Genomic DNA, 16,566 nt, shown 5'->3' with positions numbered 1-16,566 from the left:
CTCGGGTGGCCGAGCTGCAGTGTGGGAAGGGGATGTTGGACAGGGACCTCTAATGACCACCTCCACCACCACTGCGGCTGCACTTGGCCATGCCCTGGTGAAGGGGGCACTGGGACCATGCTGGGTCTGCAGGGCTCATCCATCCAGTGCTCTCTCAGGGCCATCTCCAGCTTTAATTAGTCCCTTTTCCTAATGGATGTGCCAGTGTCAACAGATGGGGTCCTGCCCTGCCCCATAGCCAAAGGGAGAAGAAATCTTGGGATGCTTTTAATAATGGGGAGCTGGAGGGGGGCTGATTCCCCATGGTCAGGAGCACTGGTAGGACTCAGTCTCACTTTGTGGTCCCTCCAGACATTAGGGGAGAGGGAGTGTGGGGTGTGTGGGGGCATTTGCCTTACATGGAATGGGTTAAAAGAGGAGGAATTAGAAAAAGCACTGAAATCCTTGTTTGCAGCCAGCGAGTGTGCATGGCCCTGCAGCCTTCCCAGGGAAGCAGGTGGAGGTGTGTACACCTGCACACCTGTACACCTGCACATCTGCCCATCACACCTGCACATCTGCACACTTGCACACCTGCACATCACACCTGCACACCCCAGATGCACTCCCTCCTGTGCTCCTCTCCACCCCTCTGCCCCCAGACCCACCGCATCGGCCGGGGTCCGGGGATCCAGGCCAGGAGTGGCGATCCCACCTGGCTGCTTTCCATTCAGACTCTTTAAGTCTTTGGGAGAGGGGGAAGACTGTGACTTTAATACATGATTTAATTTTTTTTTAAATAAAAAAGGGAAAACCAACCAACATCCTGAAGCCATCTGCGCTGCCTCTGACCCGCCCCTTAGCTGTGTGTAGGTAAATTATATGGAGACATAGCTGTATATACCACGAGCAGTGCATGTGATGCAGCCACGTAGCAGCAGCAGCAGCATGGCCCCAGCCCGGCGGCGCTGCCACCGCCCCGCCACCGCCGTCCCCATCTCCGGCTCCGCCACGGAGGAGGCGGCGGCGACCAAAACCCATCGCTCGAGAGCTCTCCACCGCCCTGATTATTTTCCCCTCAATAAAAATGAAAATCCCCGATTAAATCATATAAAAGAAGAAAATAATGCCAAGAAGCAAAGCATGCCAAGCCCGACCCGCCAGCGGAGAGTGAGCTATCACCGCCGCGGCCGTGGCGTCCATGTGTGTCGTGTTCCTGTGTCTTGTCGCGTTTGTCCCATGGCCGGGTAGCAGCAACATCGTGGCTTCGGTGTCCTGTGTCGCGTTGGTGCATTTCACCGTCAGAGCAACTTTAGAAGCCATATTAGAGCACGGTGCAGCGGGCCCCACGGGGACAGGCCCGCGCTGAGCCGTGACCCCTTCCCCCCGTGTGTCCCCCCGGGTCCGTGGGGCTCGGGCTGCCGGAGCCGCCGCGGCCGCGCCTCGCTGCCCTTGGGTGCCGCTGGCACGCCGCGCCAGGGGACGGGACAACGCTGGGCACAGATGCTGGGCTCGACCTGCTGGTGGTGAAAAGGATTTTCGGAGCAATTTGGGTTATTTCTGCCACGCCCAGCCGGTGGTTTCTCTTTTGGGGATGAGGGCTGGCACTTCCCTCTCCTGGCGGCACCGCGGAGCAAACCCAGCTGTGCCACGGAGGTGCTCCCGGGGGTACAAAAGGAAGTGAATCCACGAGTCTTGGCAACAGGCTCGGGTTCCTTTTCCTTTTTTCTCCCTGTCTGGGAGGGAGGAGCCGGCTCCTTTGGGAGTCGCAGGCTCGGCCACCCTTGGGGCAGCGGCGCCGGCCCCGCTCGGGCCGTGCCAGCCCCGCAGCGCTCGGCTCCGGCGGAAGCTGCTTTTAATGCCCCTTCCCCTCGTGTGGACTCTGTCGTTCCGTCTCTGATCGTTTGATGGTTATTTTGTAATGATTTACGTCTCCTTATTAAAGAAACGAGCTGAAAGGAGCTGGTTCCCTTCTGGTCTTGCTGCTGGGGCTCACGGGGCATGAGGGGGCAGTGATCCCAGGGACGATGGAGGGATGGAGGTGTGGGTGGAACCCCACAAGGGCCCAGGTCCCCCAGAACACGGAATCATGAAATAAATACGTTGGAAAGGCCCTCTAAGATCGTGGAGTTCAAGTGCTAACCCAGCACTGCCACGTTTACCACTGAACCACATCCCAGGTGTCACATTCACAACCATTTGAACACTGCCACTGTCACGATGGTGACTTCGCCGCTGCCCTGGGCAGATGTGCCAGGCCCTGGCAACCCTTTCAGGGATGAACTTCTCCTCAGTATCCAACCTAAACCTCCCCTGGCACAACCTGAGGCCATTTCATCTTGTCCTGTCCCTGTTCCCAGGGAACAGAGCTTGACATCACCCAGCTGTCCCCTCCTGGCAGGAGCTGTGCCGAGCCACAAGGGCCCCCCTGAGCCTCCTTCTCTCCAGGCTGAGCCCCCCCAGCTCCCTCTGACTTGTGCTCTGGGCAACCTCAAACTCCAGCTGAGCGAGGCTGGACCAGACCTGGGGCACAGGTGGGAAATACCCAAGGTCTCCACAGAGTTCTTCGCCCCCAGCACAGAATCTGGCCCAGAGTCACATCCTGCTGCACCAGCCCTAAGGGAAGAACTCAACCTGCACCAACCACCTCCAAACACACGGAGGTTCCAGCAGCCTCACCCGAGACAGAGGTTCCCAGTTGTGACACCACCTCCTGCCTGTGCCACACTTCGTGCTGACCAAACTTGAGAGCAAAACCAGGGCTTGCCACCAGAGTGGGAAATGGGCCTGAACCCCAGTGTGATGTCGTGGACAAGATGGGACCCTCTCCTGTTTTACCTTCCACTGGTGGGTGCTTTTCAGGGATGTGCATCCCAGTTCCTTTATTTCAGCTTCCCCTGAAAAGGCACCTGTGTTGTAGCTGCAAAACTTTTGTGCTTTTATGGGTGATGGATATTGTTATGCCATGAGAATTTTGGGAGAAACAGGGAATTTTAGCACAAACAACTTGTAATTCCAGAAAGATGGAAGCAAAGTCAAAGCTTCTATTTTATCAACTCTTACTTTATTCATTTATAAATACTGTTGTGTTTACAAGCATCATAGCTGTGAATATTATTCCCAAACTTTCAAACACATAATACTTATAATACTATATAACAACAACCAGTAAAACAAATCATTCATCTCAGGGTTTGAAAGGCCACTCAAAAGTTGCATAAAAATACATTCTCTCCCCATCTCATCAGCCAGTCCTGCTTCTCCAAGGAGTTTATTTACAAAGAGCCATCACCAAACTTGCAGCCACAACAGGTGGGTTCACCCCAAGCAATAAAAATTAACTCACCCCAAGCAATTGCTTAGAAAAAAAAGCTCATGTTCCCCAAGGGAGACCACGTCTGGCAAATGCTCTGGTTCCAAGAGGGATCAATTTTAAAAACCTATTTGCTCTGCACCTTGTGCCAAGCACAGGGTTTGAGGTGTCCTGTTTGTCACCTCCTCAGTGCACTGGTTATGTCAGGCATGAAGTGAGACAAAAAAAATCCATTCTCAAGAATGTGATTTGCAGTTGTGCCATCACCACGAGACGCTCACAGCTTTGGCTGATCAGGGACACTGAGCTGTGGGGCCCAGGGCTCAGAGAATCCAGTGCTAAGCAGACACTGCCGCTACAGTGGTTTGGCTTTGCAAGGTGCCACTCAGAATGAGCCTCCCACAGCCTTCCCACTCTGCTCCTTGGGAAAAAGCACAGGAAGTGTCCTGTAAGAAGGGGCAAAACATCAGTGCAGGATGGATTTGTCAGATTGGGTTGAACCCTCTCCCTAAAACAAACACCAGGCTTCTTCCTGCTGCCAGGAACCTGCCTGTGAGAAGGACAGGATCTTGATTCTGAACTCTCCTCCTCATCCTGCTGGGATGTGCAGCCTGAGGCGCCAGCCCAGCTGGGGAGCACCTCCTGCTCCACGGGCACACAAGGGACAGGGCTCCTGACCCTGAGCTCCTGAGCACAGAAAGGACAGGGCTCCTGATCCCTGAGCTCCTGAGCACAGAAAGGACAGGGCTCCTGATCCCTGAGCTCCTGAGCACAGAAAGGACAGGGCTCCTGAGCCCTGAGCTCCTGAGCAGAGCAGAGCCCAAGGCTGAAGTGAGGAGTGGTCACCAAGAGAGAAAACACCAAGAACAGCAGAAGTACTCACAGAAAGAGTGCACCAGGAAGGGACGGCGTGCAGGGGAAGCACTGACTGGATCTCAAGACTTAAAGCTGTTAAATAGAGCAGGGTTAAAATCAAGGAATATAAAAAGGATGCCTGGCTTAGGCAGTGCTCTGCAGAAACCCTGATGCCTTTACCAGCTTTGGTCTCTTCCTCCCAAAGCTCAGCAGCAGAGGCAGGGCCTCAGTGTACCAGGAGAAACAGTGCCTCAGCTGCACAAATGGCTCCACCAGCTGAAGAGCAACTGGTGGTCAGAGCTGCCTGGGGAGAACTGGCAGCTCCAGGAAGAGCAAGAGAGGGGGAAACAGGGCAGGACAGGGAGGGGAAGGGGGAAAAATGGAGAATTAAGGGGGGAAAAAAAACCAAAGAGAGAAAACTCCAGAGAGAGGAAAACAGAGATGCTTTCTGAGGCAATAACCAGCAAAAGGTTCGAAAAAGCCCAGGATTGCCTGACAGAGATAAGTTTTACCCTGCTGAGCAAGCTCAAGTATTCTGCTCATGTTCAAGTATCTCATCTCTCTGGTAGTGGAGAGCTCCCCCAGCCAGAGCCAGCAGAGCTGCTCAGGAACATGGCAGAGCTGCTCCATGGCCACCTCCAGGTTCAGTGACCAAGAACTGCTGCCCTTGGCCAGACAGAGCCTGGGGAGTTGAAGGACAAAGGGGATGAAAGGACAAATATGGAAGGATGTAGATGGGAGAATGTTTGGATACAGCAGGATGTCTCTGAGAGGGAAGGAACTGTTTGAGAGGAGTCTGTTAATGGGAAGCTGAACAGAACTGCTGACGTCCCACAGCATGGAGAGAGGAGCCAATGTCTAAATGCCCATGGGAGAGAACAATTCCAAACTGTTTAGAGTGCATGTAACATTAAAGAGGAATATTTCAGGGGGATTCCTTCAAGGTCAAAGCTTATCACAAGTTTCTGACAGGTCAGAACACTTTCATTTACCATGATTCAGTTACCAGCAGCTCCCTGTCCCTCTGGCACTGACACACCCTGACCTCTCCAAGGTGTGTGGGACAGGATGCTGGCATCCTCTGTCTACAAATCCTGCTGCAAATCAAAGGGAGGTACCTGAAACACCAGACCAGGCTCTGCTATGGGCTCTGCCTTCAGGGAGGCAGCGGGAGAATGTCCCAGATGGCTTTTGGGAAGGGGAGCCTGGTTTCTGGCATGGGCACAGCTCCCTGCAAGGTGATTCAGGCTCACACACAGGTGAGAGCCCCAGGGGAGCTGTAGGGGTTCAAGTTTGTCCTTCAGAAAGCTCAGCAAGTGCCTGGGATATATCCTGTGCCAAGGAACAAGAGTCCAGGTGGCAACTGGATGCTACCAACCACAGAGACAGGAGCCCTGGAAGGACACAAAGTGACACAGGATCACCCAGGCTGGGGGGACAGGGAGGCTGAGGGAGAAGGGTCTGACACTGAGTGTCAGCACAGCACTGATGTTACTGAACAGGTTCAAAATCTTATCTAAAATAAAAGACTCTGTCTACTGGGGCAAGAGGAGAAGGTGTCTGTGCAAAACAGCTCATCAGCCTGTGACAAACATGAGCTCTGGTGGCTTTCACAGCATCACTTTTAACCAGAGTCCCACATCTCAGTGGGCTGATGTGCATCCTCAGAGTCCCAGCCCAAGTTCACATTTCCTGTAAAGCCACCTGTAAAGGGCTTGGACATGCTGGGTTAGTTCTTCAGATGTCACTTTTTACAGTAGGAGCTTCCCACTCCAGGTCAGAGTCCAAAACCAAACACTGAGCTTTTGGAAGAAGTTTTGGCAGCTCAAACCCAGTCCTCACATTTCTCCCTTGAATAAAATGTCCGAGATACCACAACATGCATAAATTAAAAAAAAATAAAATGGCAGGGGGTGTGTTGGGGGGAAATAGGGGTAGAAAGGGAATGTACAGCAAAGGGCAGGGCAAGGCAGGTGTGACATTGATCCCACGGCTGAAACACTTGCTGTACTGACGGGAAGGAAGGGGTAGGGCTCGGTGGTGGGGTTGGCAGCTGGTGTAGGACACCCCTCCTTGTCCTCCCTTTGCTCTGATTCCTATTTGGAGAGTTTGCTGATGACTCGAATGAGGGCTCCGTTCTCATCCTTCAGCCTTTGGTTGTCCGACTTCAGCTCTGTCAAAATCTGTGGAGAGACAAAGACAAGGTGGGATCAGAGGGGCTGGGGGGCCAGGGGGCCACTGCATCCCCTCCAGCAGCACCTCCCATGGCTCTGCAGCATCTCCAGAGCTCTCACAAGCTGGGGTGAGAGCCAGGCATGAGGGGCCTCGAGCACAGCACTGAGCAGGGAGCCCCTGGTGCAAAGCAAGGCCACAGCCCCAGCAGCAGGGCAGGACCAGACCAGCAGGGCAGGAACCATTTCTGAGCTGGTTCATCCCAAACCTGTGCCCAGAGGCCAAATACAGCTCAGCAGACAAAGCTGGTTTTCCTGATATGCTTTTTCCATTTTGCCAGGACTGGAAGGGAAACCAAAGGTCTGGAATCTTCATTTAGGACTGGACCTTGCCAAATCTATTTGAAAACCCCAAATCTCCTTGGGACACTGCAGATGTGTAATACAGTCCCAAGTGCCGAGGCCAGAGGACTGGCAGAACACTGGAGGAACCTCCTGGGTGCTCAACTGAGGTTGCAACAGACAAAAGCCTTTGGAAACAGAGAAGAAATAGCTTCAACAAGACCCTTCCAGCATTTCCCATGGCCATAGACCCTGCTGGCTTCCTGTGCTGCACCCAGTGACCTTCCCTGGGCTGCTCCCAACCACTGGGCACCAGAGGGACACCCCTGCTCCTGTCTGGGGTGGGGCACACACGGGGTCACACACATGGCACCTGTATGAGCTCAGCCACAACTCCTGTCTGCCAAGGTGCATCTTGGAGGAATTCCCTCCAATTAAATATCTGCACTAAATCTCCTCCCTCCTAGCCTGGTGTTTCAGCTTTGACCACAATGTTCTGCCCCCCTCCACCTGCAGTCCCTCCATGATCAGCAGCTCTGAGTGGGGGCAGCTCCTGGGGCAGTTCCAGCTCCCACCAGAGCAATTCCCTTCTTACAAGGTTGGGCCAAGCCATGGTGGGCTCCAGCACACCCAACTCCATCCCTGTGGGCACTGCTGGGGGATGTTTCAGCTGGGAGGATTTTCAGAGAGGGAGGAGGGGCTGGTGCTGCCTGGTGGGACATTGTGGGAAGGGTAAATCCATGTGCTGGGCTGGCCAGAGCAGCCAGAGATGCTGAGTGTGCCTGCCTGGAGCCAGTGCTGGTGTGACACCATGGCTGGGCTGTCACCAGAACAGCACTCATGGCTCCTTGTGCCATTTCTCATGGGCAAAGAAGAGGCATTGCCATCACCATCACCCAGGTGATCAGGAGCCCAGAGACACAGCAGAGCTCTTGGCATCTCTGCACTCCCCTGTCTCCTCCTGAGCTCCACCTGCCACTCCCACTGGTGCCTCCCAGGGCCTGCAAGAGCCCCTCCACCCACTGGGCAGTCCTGTCAGGCCCCTGTCACTGCCCAGGGCGGCTCTGCAGTGCCCACTGCTGTGGTAATGGCTGTGTGAAGTCCTGACACTCATTCTGGGAGAGAGAACCTGTCACAGTTCCCAGAAATGATGGGACAGAGAACCACTGCAGCCCCAGGGCTCAGCTGGAGCCTGACAGGGCTGTGCCTCATGGGGCTTTGTGTGACCTGTGCCACTTATTTGAAAAGGGAGGAGTGTAAGTACCTGTGAAATAAATGCCTCTGGACACGTTTCCTGGCCACAAACCAGCTCCACTAGTGCCCAGTGGGGCTTCCTGACAGCTGCACATCAGCCTTAGACAACACAAGCCCAGGGTGTTCCTCCCTTTGATGCAGAGTGGTCTCAAGTCAGGTGAAATGAACCCCATGGGAACTGGGGTTCCAAGGCTGGAAGGGCTGGAAGTTTCCAGGAATGGTGAGCAGGGATGTGGCCCAGCCCCAGGGAAAGGCAGGGCTGACCATGAGGCAGTGCTGGTGTCACCTGGGACACTGCAGAACACTCACTGAATGCACATGGCTCCTCAGAAACCATGTGCCTGCAGGCAAATGAGATTCACTGAAAAGCTCTGCTGCCAGAGCGTGGTACAGCTGGCAGAGCCCAACCCAGTGACATCTCTGCACAGCTGTGATGTCCACAGACACCACTGAGGCAGAGTTTACACATACCAGCAACAGCCTGTGCTAGACCTACCCAAAGAGCTGAAACTACATCAGCAGAGCTCACAGACCATGGCTCTCCCCCAGCCTGGGCACACCTGTGAGTGGGGAGGGAAGTGTGAGCCTCAGCCAGAGCAGAGGGGGATGCAGGGCAGTGAGCACATGGGCATGTCCTGGGAGGAGGAGAGGTGACTTGCACATTGTGAAACATCAGTTCTTTGAGTCTGGAAAGAATTTTGCCCAATTTTCCCTCTCAGATCTCAAAGCATGTGGGGAAGGAGAATGACTGAACTCAAGTTTTATGAGAAGAAATGAGGCAGGGTCAGGTTGGAGGATAGTTCCACAGATTAAACCCAGAAAGGCTGTGAGATCGTTTCACCTGACCAGCTGCACCACCCAGGGCACACAACAGAACCCCTGACTCTCCTGGCCCTTGTGACACACATGTGGGCTTGAGCTGAGACTCCTGGAAAGGGGAAGCCACAATTCCCCTGGTTAGTTTGTTTCTATGGTTAATCAGCCTTGATATAATTTGTGTGCTAAGAATAGATTTTTTTTATTCTGTGGTGCCACTTCCAGCCCACAAGAGCACACAACTTCTTGTGTCTCAAGGGATATGAATATCCCTACTAACCTGCAAAGGACAGGTAGGGCCCCAAGAAAGGAGCACTTACAGCTTTATTTTAGCATTGAACCAATGAAGTAGCAGGAAGAGATGTAATTTAACTGTGTGATGTGTGAAGGCAAAGCTTAGGGAAGACTCATCCTTGGGTTTCCACCATTAATTGTCCTGCACTGGATTTAAAACAGAAGATGAAAACACAGAGCACTCCTGGTCTGGTTCCTGCTGCATCCCCCACCCTGTGCCAGCCCACAGGAGATGAGGGGGTGCTGAGCCTGTGGACTCACACTCAAAAATTTCAATATAAAGTAAGGAAAGGAGCTTGTCCTTTTTGTTCAAGTGACCAAGAAAACCTGCTGAGGACAGTTCACTTTGTAGTTTTCCTAAAAATGCCCTTTCTGTCTAAAATGTTCGCTTTTCACAACATCCCGGAAAATTTCCTGACTTTGGATAATCTGACTTAGTGAGTGCCAGCTTCTCCCTGAACTAAGTCCAATTGGAAAAGAATTATATTATAAGCAGACATGTGCATAAACCACTTATTTTCAAGTGTCCAAGGCCAGGCTGGACAGGGCTTGGAGCAACCTGGTCTAGTGGAAGTGTCCCTGCCCATGGTAGGGGGTGCAACGAGATGAACTTTAGCTTAACCCCTTCCAATACAAACATTCTGTGGGTCTGTTTCAAGGCCAAGTACCAGGCAAAGAGCTGCTGGCACTGCCAAGCCACCCCAAAGCCATTCCCAATGCTAAGCTGGCAAGGGCAGCAGCATCTGCCAAGCAGAGCAAGAGCCAGGGGGGGAGCAGAGCTCCAGCAAAGCCCTGCTGTGGCAGCAGCACCATGCTCTTGGAATTCAGAGCTCCTCTGCCACCAGCTCTGAGCCACGAGCGTCCCCAGGCAGCCTGGAGAGCAGAGGAGAGCGGAGACCTGCCTGGAGGAGAGGAAGAGGGAGGCAAGATGAGCCCGAGGGAAAGCAGCTACAGCTCCTCTGATTCCTTGGGCTTGGAGGGCAGAGAGAGTCTGGCCACAACCCGGGTCAGAGCCCTGTTCTCAGCCAGCAGCTGCTCATTCATCTGCCTCAGAGTGTGAATCTGTTTGAGCTGGTGGAGATTCTGCAGAGAGTGAGAGGAGTGGACAGAGAAATACAGAGAGAACATCATGGAAATGAACAGAAATGGGAGTTTAGTCCATAGGCAGTGAAAGAAAAAAAGAGAATAAAAGAAATTAGTAGCAGTGAGTGCTGGATGGGGAAAGCCTGACAACACACCAAGGACATTTTGGGAATCATCCCTTTCTCCAGCGGCCCCCAAAGTCTTAACAAAGGTCAAATACAGGGATTTCCCACCACAAAGCAGGATTATATTCTAGTTTACCCAGACAGCCCTGGGACTTGGGAACTGCTGTGAGACCTATCACCAGTGACTTAACACCTAGACAGGCTCTGAAAGCTCTGCTGGGAACTGAGAATTTCTTTAAAACTCCTTTTCTTCATGTATCTCTAAAAGCCAAAGCAGCTGTGTGGAGCTAAGAGGAACCAGAGCTTCCTGGAAGATCCCAGAGGCAGAGACTGAAGCACCTGAAAGTGTCACTGTCCCACAGCAGATCACCAAGACAGGTACTGTGTCTGCTTGTGTCCCTTGTGCTTGAGTGATGCTCCTGGGTCTGCCCAGGCTCAGTCCTGCCAAAACCCCTGGGGTTTGGTTTCTCATCCTTGCCCAGATTCAACTCTTCTCTGTCTCAGGGCTCAATTTATCTCTGACCTTCAGAGGGGACAAGTCTGAACCTTAAATTGTTCATTTTAGGAAGAGGAGTCTGAATGAGAGCATCTCCCACAGTGGGAGGAGGGCATTCCTGGTGACAAAGGCAATGAGGGGCACAGGACAGGGCAGAGACCAAGCCCCACACTGGGACTTGCACAGGAACAAAGTGGACATGGGTACAAACTGTGTGTGGGTACAAACTGGGGTTGCACAAATACAAACTGGGCACAGGAACCAACTGGACATAGGTACAGACTGGACATGGGTACAAACTGGACATGGGTACAAACTGGGGCTTGCACAGGTACAGCAGCAGTGGGAGGTCAGGACCAGAAGAGCCATGAGGAAGCAGAACAGGGAGTGGTACAAGCCATGCAGACATCCCAGTGCCACAAGGATGACACTGTTCCCAGTAATGCCAAAGTGAATTCATGTGCTGGACATTTACACCACTGCAGGTGCCAGGAGATGCCAAGAGCTGTGGAGCTGCTTCCTGAGCAGCGTCCCTGCCCTCCTTCCTCCTGAGAAGTTGGGCAGCTGGGCCACAAGAAAACAAGAACCCCTCCTGCATGATGGAGGGAGCTCCAACACTGGGCAGGGGCAGGCAGGAAACATCCACAAGAAGAGTTGTAAATTCAAGTGACAAAATTCCAGTCCAAAACCAAAGCAGTCCCACAAAGCACCATACTCCTCCCCATGTCCACTTAGTGGCAGAAGAAGACAGAGGGAAGGGTCTATGAGGAAGAGGGCTCCTTTCTACCATTTCATTAGCAAAAAGCACTCAGTGGAGGTGCTGTCAGTCCTGAACAAGGAGCACCATGAAAGAATCTACTGTGACACAAAGACAGTGACCACCCACCCAACCTGCACTACTCAGGTTGCCCAGAGAAGCTGTGGCCATTCCATCCCTGGCAATGTCCAAGGCCAGGCTGGACAGGGCTTGGAGCAACCTGGGATGGTGGAAGGGTCTCTGCCCATGGCAAGAGGTGGAATGAGAAGGGCACCTTCAAACCCAAGCCACTGGAATTCTGTATGACCCAGAGCTGACTGCAGCTGGCAAGGAATCTGCTGTGTCCCAGGACATTTTGTCCAAGGGCTCACTCCTGAACAAAACTGAAGCACTTTGTATACCCCCAACCATCAGCTCCATTCCTAGCTGCCCAAAAGCCCTACATTTACTCTCCATGACAGAATGAAGACACCTCTTTGGAAAGCTTTGCAAAACCAAGGTAAGCAAGACAGGAAGGCAGGGAGCCAGCAAAGGATGGGGTTTGAGCCCCTGAGATCATCAAACTGACAGAGCAGCTCCTGGGACACACAAACACAGTTCTGACCCCGGATAAATCAACAGATCCCAAGATAGAGTTACAGTAAACAAACTGCAGGAACACTGCAGGGCCCCCCCACCCTCCCCCCCCCCCTTCCATCCATGACACCACATCAAGTCATATCCATCCATCACCCCATATCCCATCCATCCATCCATCCATCCATCCATCCATCCATCCATCCATCCACCCATCCATCATCCATCCACCCATCCATCATCCATCCATCCATCCATCCATCCATCCATCCATCCATCCATCCATCCATCCATCCATCCCTTCACAGCCCAAGATTTGCTGGCTGCCACTGTGCTCAGTGAGGACAGACAGACAGACAGACATGGCACAGCTGTCCTGTGATACATCACACCAGGAGCTGCTGGAAGATGGCTGTACTGGAATAGTCACTTCTTTTGACAGTACCAAAACCAGCTAAGGATACTTGGTCTGTTCACCCTGGATGAGCCTGAGGTCAGACCTCAGTGGGGGCTGCAGCTCCTCCTAAGGGGCAGCTCTGATCTCTGCTCTCTGTGAGCAGGGACAGGACCCCAGGGAGCAGCTGGACCTGTGTCAGGGGAGATTTAGGCTGGACCTCAGGAAAGGTTCCCCCTCAGAGGGTGCTGGCACTGCCCAGGCTCCCCAGGGAATGGGCACAGCCCCGAGGCTGCCAGAGCTCCAGGAGTGTTTGGACAATGCTCTCAGGGATGCCCAGGGTGGGATTGTTGGGGTGTCTGTGCAGGGCAGGGGTTGGGCTGTGGGTCCCTTTCAATTCAGGATATTCCATGATTTTATGACACACAGATAATAAAGCCTCTCTGTTTTATAACATGGCTCACAGCTGGCAGAAAGCATCTAACACACATAGCAGGGGTATGGTGCTGTGTGAGGTGGAAAGGACTGTCACCATTTCAGAGACCACCTTTGTTTGTCCACACCAGCACAGCACAGAACCTCAGCATGGTCCCATCAGCCCCTGCTCAGCCTCCACAGGCTGCACAGCCCACAGAAGGGATCATTTATGTAAAAATGTCTGTGTGCTGCAGGTAGGCCAGGCTCCTGTTTATGCACCAAATCCAGCAAGGGCTGGGAGGCTGGGACTGAAGCCAAGGGCAAAGAGCAGGATCTGGATGATACCGCTGTGATTGCTTATCACTCTGCTTGATACCTGGCTTAGCAAAAGCAGGTTTCTCAGTTCTCTGTACCTGCCTTCAATTAACAGATTTTGTGCCTGCAACACTAAATAAAAATGCCCAGAGCCCGCACGCTGCTGAAGCCAGGAGCTGCAGCACTGCTATGGAATAAAGGAGCTTCTGTGACCTTCAAGAACAATTGCTGTGTTAAGTTGGGACCTCAGGCACTTGGCATGGAATTAAGCTCAGTGCAAATGTTAATTTTCTTTCTTCTGCCTCAGCCAAGGTTCTGGATCTCCAGTTGAATTGTGCAGTCACTCAGGCAAATGCTGAGTGCCTGTCAACTTTGCAAGAGCAGCTCTGAGGAGCAGCTCTGCAGAACAGCTTTGCCACCAAGGTCCTTCAAGTTACCAAGCCTGTCTTGTTCCTCTTCACTTCTCTATGGCTTTGGTAGCAGGGGTCACACTCCAGACAGGAACAAAGCTCATTCTCTCAAACACAGGCTGAAGTACTGCACATTTCTGCCACCTCTGCCTCCTCTTCCTCAGAAGTCAGCTGCAAGGAGAGGACAGCCCTGGCCAGGACATCTCATGTGTACAACTGGGCATAGACACCCCTGGATCCAACAGCTGGATGTGAGTCTTGCTGGATTCAAAGACTAGTGGGAAGAATTCCCAAAAACAGCCGGAGACCTAATCACCTGACAGGTTTGTTGTTTCCACTTGCTGCTTTCCACATTAAAGGAAATTGGTGGATTTGCCTTTTCCTTCATCACTCCTTACTAATTCTGACTCTGCACAACAGCTACTCAGGTGGTGCAAGGAGCAAGAATGAAAGCCCAGCCAGAATGTGCAGATTTTCCTGGCTCAACTCCCACAGAAGTGACTAACAGAGATGCTCTGCAGAGGTTATCTCCCTCCAGGCAAACACAGCAGGGCTGCTTCTCCCACTTCAAGGCATCATGAAAATGGACACAACAGTTTCCTTTTGGAAAGGTCCAATTCAATGCTTCTTTCTTAAGGGATTTTATATTCCTTTTTTTTTGAGTAGATGTCATACAAGAGATATCACAGTGCCTTCAGGTACTCACTACATGCTTAATGTTTTGCAAAAACTAGTGAAAATGTAGTAGCACCTCAGAAGAGAAATTTTCCAAATCCTTGGCTATTTGTTCTACTAACAAAAGGCCAGTCTGGTTGTCCAATGCAGCAAAGAACAGGCAGAGAGCAGAGTCAGCACCACTCTCAAGGACCTGACTCATTTTCAGCTGGAGCACAGGTTCCTTCAGCTCATGTCTCTCGAGGCAGTGTGAGAACATGTCCAACCTCCAGCAGTGCTTCTCCTTCTGCACTCCCTTGGCTTCCATGGCTCTGCAGCTCCAGACCACCTGAACTGGAGGTGCTCTGGCTGTGTCCAACAGACCCTGCAGGAACCTTCCCTCATTACTTCCTTCCAGAGCAGTATGTTTCCAAACTGAGGCCACTAGAGGCCACCACCTTGTCTTCTTACTCCATGGGCTGAAGTTGCAGGTTTGCAGTGATCTGCAGAGCTGAAGGACCAACACCAACTGCTCATGCCTGTATCTCTCTTGAAGACCACAATGCTGTAATTACAGGAAAGTCTCTGTGCAGTTGAAGATTCCTACCTGCTCACTGAACAAAGAGCTTGGAATTTAGACATATTCAATCTTTTCTCCTTCTCCTCCTGGCTCACACATCCAGGCTTATTTTCCCCTCTCTGAGAGAACAAGAGCCTTTACAGAAAGAATCCACCACATTGTTGTGCTACTTATTGCAGCAGAAAATGCAGCACAGGCCTTTCAGAGTTATGTGCTTGGTAGAAACAGAAGTTTCAAACAGAAACAGAGCTGCGACCTCCTCCAGGGCGGCAGAAAGTCGTTTCTGTCAGTGCATGGTGCAGGGAGAGCTCTCAGGTGGGTCCTTCCTTCTGAGAGCAGCTTGGTCCCACCTGCTGATGTTGAAAGGGAAGGAAAGCAGGGGCAGAGCAGAGGGACACCCACTCTGTGAACACAGCACTGACATCCAGCAGAATGTGCTGCAGGGCTGCTGAGCTGGGTGAGGCTTTGGGGGTGTGAGGGCAGCCAGACACTGCTGGGCCCTGCAGGGCTCCCCTCACGGCCACAGCCATCCTGGAAGCCACACCACGGGAGCAAGAATGTGCCACAGCACCAGTGGCCATGGCTGGTGACAGCAAGCCATGCTGCAAATCCCATGAGGAAGCAAATTCCTCTTTGCTGGAATTATCCATCCCAGGCTGCCGTGGCCTCCCAGTGACATGCTGTGGGAAGGGAGCACAGGAATACAACCACTCTGTGTTTTCTCCTGGCCAGTGTGCGTGAGCTCAAAGCCAGCTTTGTCTTCTTACCCATCCGGAGAGAACCTCAGTGGCTTTACTTGGGCTGCAGACTAGTCAGAGCACAGGGGGTCAGCACACTGGAACTCAGCGATGCCACAAAAAGTTAGTTTGAGAAGGCATTTAAGGAGAACAGCTTTCACCATTCTCAGATTAAACAGCAGAACAAATCAAACATAGGAGCAATCAGATGAATGAGAACCAGGACAGTTTATTAGCATTTCATGTTTGGAGAACAGGGCCATTAAAGCAGGTTCTGACTGCAGAAAGGAAAATGAGATCCTTCCCATGGACACCTTTAACATCCTCCTCCTGGGTGACAATCCCCAAAGACATGAATACAAAGCATATAAAATGGAATAGACACAGTGAAGATTACTTCTTACCTTCATTTCCTCCTCCATTTCAGAGAGTTTCCGCTCCAGGGCTCGCTTCTCCTGTTTACAAGGATTCATGACAAAGAAGGTCACAAGGATTTGGAAGAAAAATTTACAGTGTATTTTCTTTTAAAGAAAAATAGAAGCCTTGTGTTTCTGTAGCAGCATTCCCTGAAGAGGGGAATGCAAGGCAGAGGTTACAACCAGGAGCTGATCAGATGGGAGAGGGCAGCTGGCAAACCAGCAGGGATATAAGCTGGGCCTGTTTGGGCAGATCACAAGCTCTATTCATACCCCTAATGAAATTATTCCCCATTTTCAGTGATCCCAGTTCTCAGGAGCTGCTGATGTAATGTGATTTTGAGCTCTGTAGGTGAAGCCATGGATTTACTTATACTCCACTGAAGGTGGCAATGAGAAAAGTCCCTGAGCCGCTCAAATAGGAAACAGAACATGGAAATTCCCTGCCTGGAAATCCTGTTTCTCCCAGATAATCCAGGGCTGCAAAGCTGATTGCTTTCAGTGCACTTTAGAAAGTGAGGATTAGACTCTGCTGTGTAAGTGGCCTCAGCTACACCTGTGCCGAGGTGAGGAGAAGGACTC

General features: G+C 52.1%; 1 protein-coding gene across 2 annotated transcripts in view; it reads right to left on the bottom strand.

Annotated features, from left to right (window-relative positions):
* Positions 1–3,003: 3,003 nt before the first annotated feature.
* The window catches only part of PPP1R12B (protein phosphatase 1 regulatory subunit 12B), a 133,916-nt gene continuing 120,353 nt past the window's right edge, over positions 3,004–16,566 (bottom strand). For both annotated transcript variants that reach the window (XM_030965587.1, XM_030965588.1), the window contains 2 exons: positions 15,973–16,023; positions 3,004–6,330 (listed from right to left, as the gene is read on the bottom strand). In XM_030965587.1, coding sequence (XP_030821447.1) covers positions 6,244–6,330; positions 15,973–16,023 — 138 coding nt within the window. In that variant the 3' untranslated portion in view covers positions 3,004–6,243. The remainder of the gene's footprint in view (positions 6,331–15,972; positions 16,024–16,566) is intronic.

Source organism: Camarhynchus parvulus, chromosome 26, assembly GCF_901933205.1.
Source record: "Camarhynchus parvulus chromosome 26, STF_HiC, whole genome shotgun sequence".
NCBI classification, from domain to species: Eukaryota; Metazoa; Chordata; class Aves; order Passeriformes; family Thraupidae; genus Camarhynchus; species Camarhynchus parvulus.
This window is presented reverse-complemented; position numbering and strand designations above follow the sequence as displayed.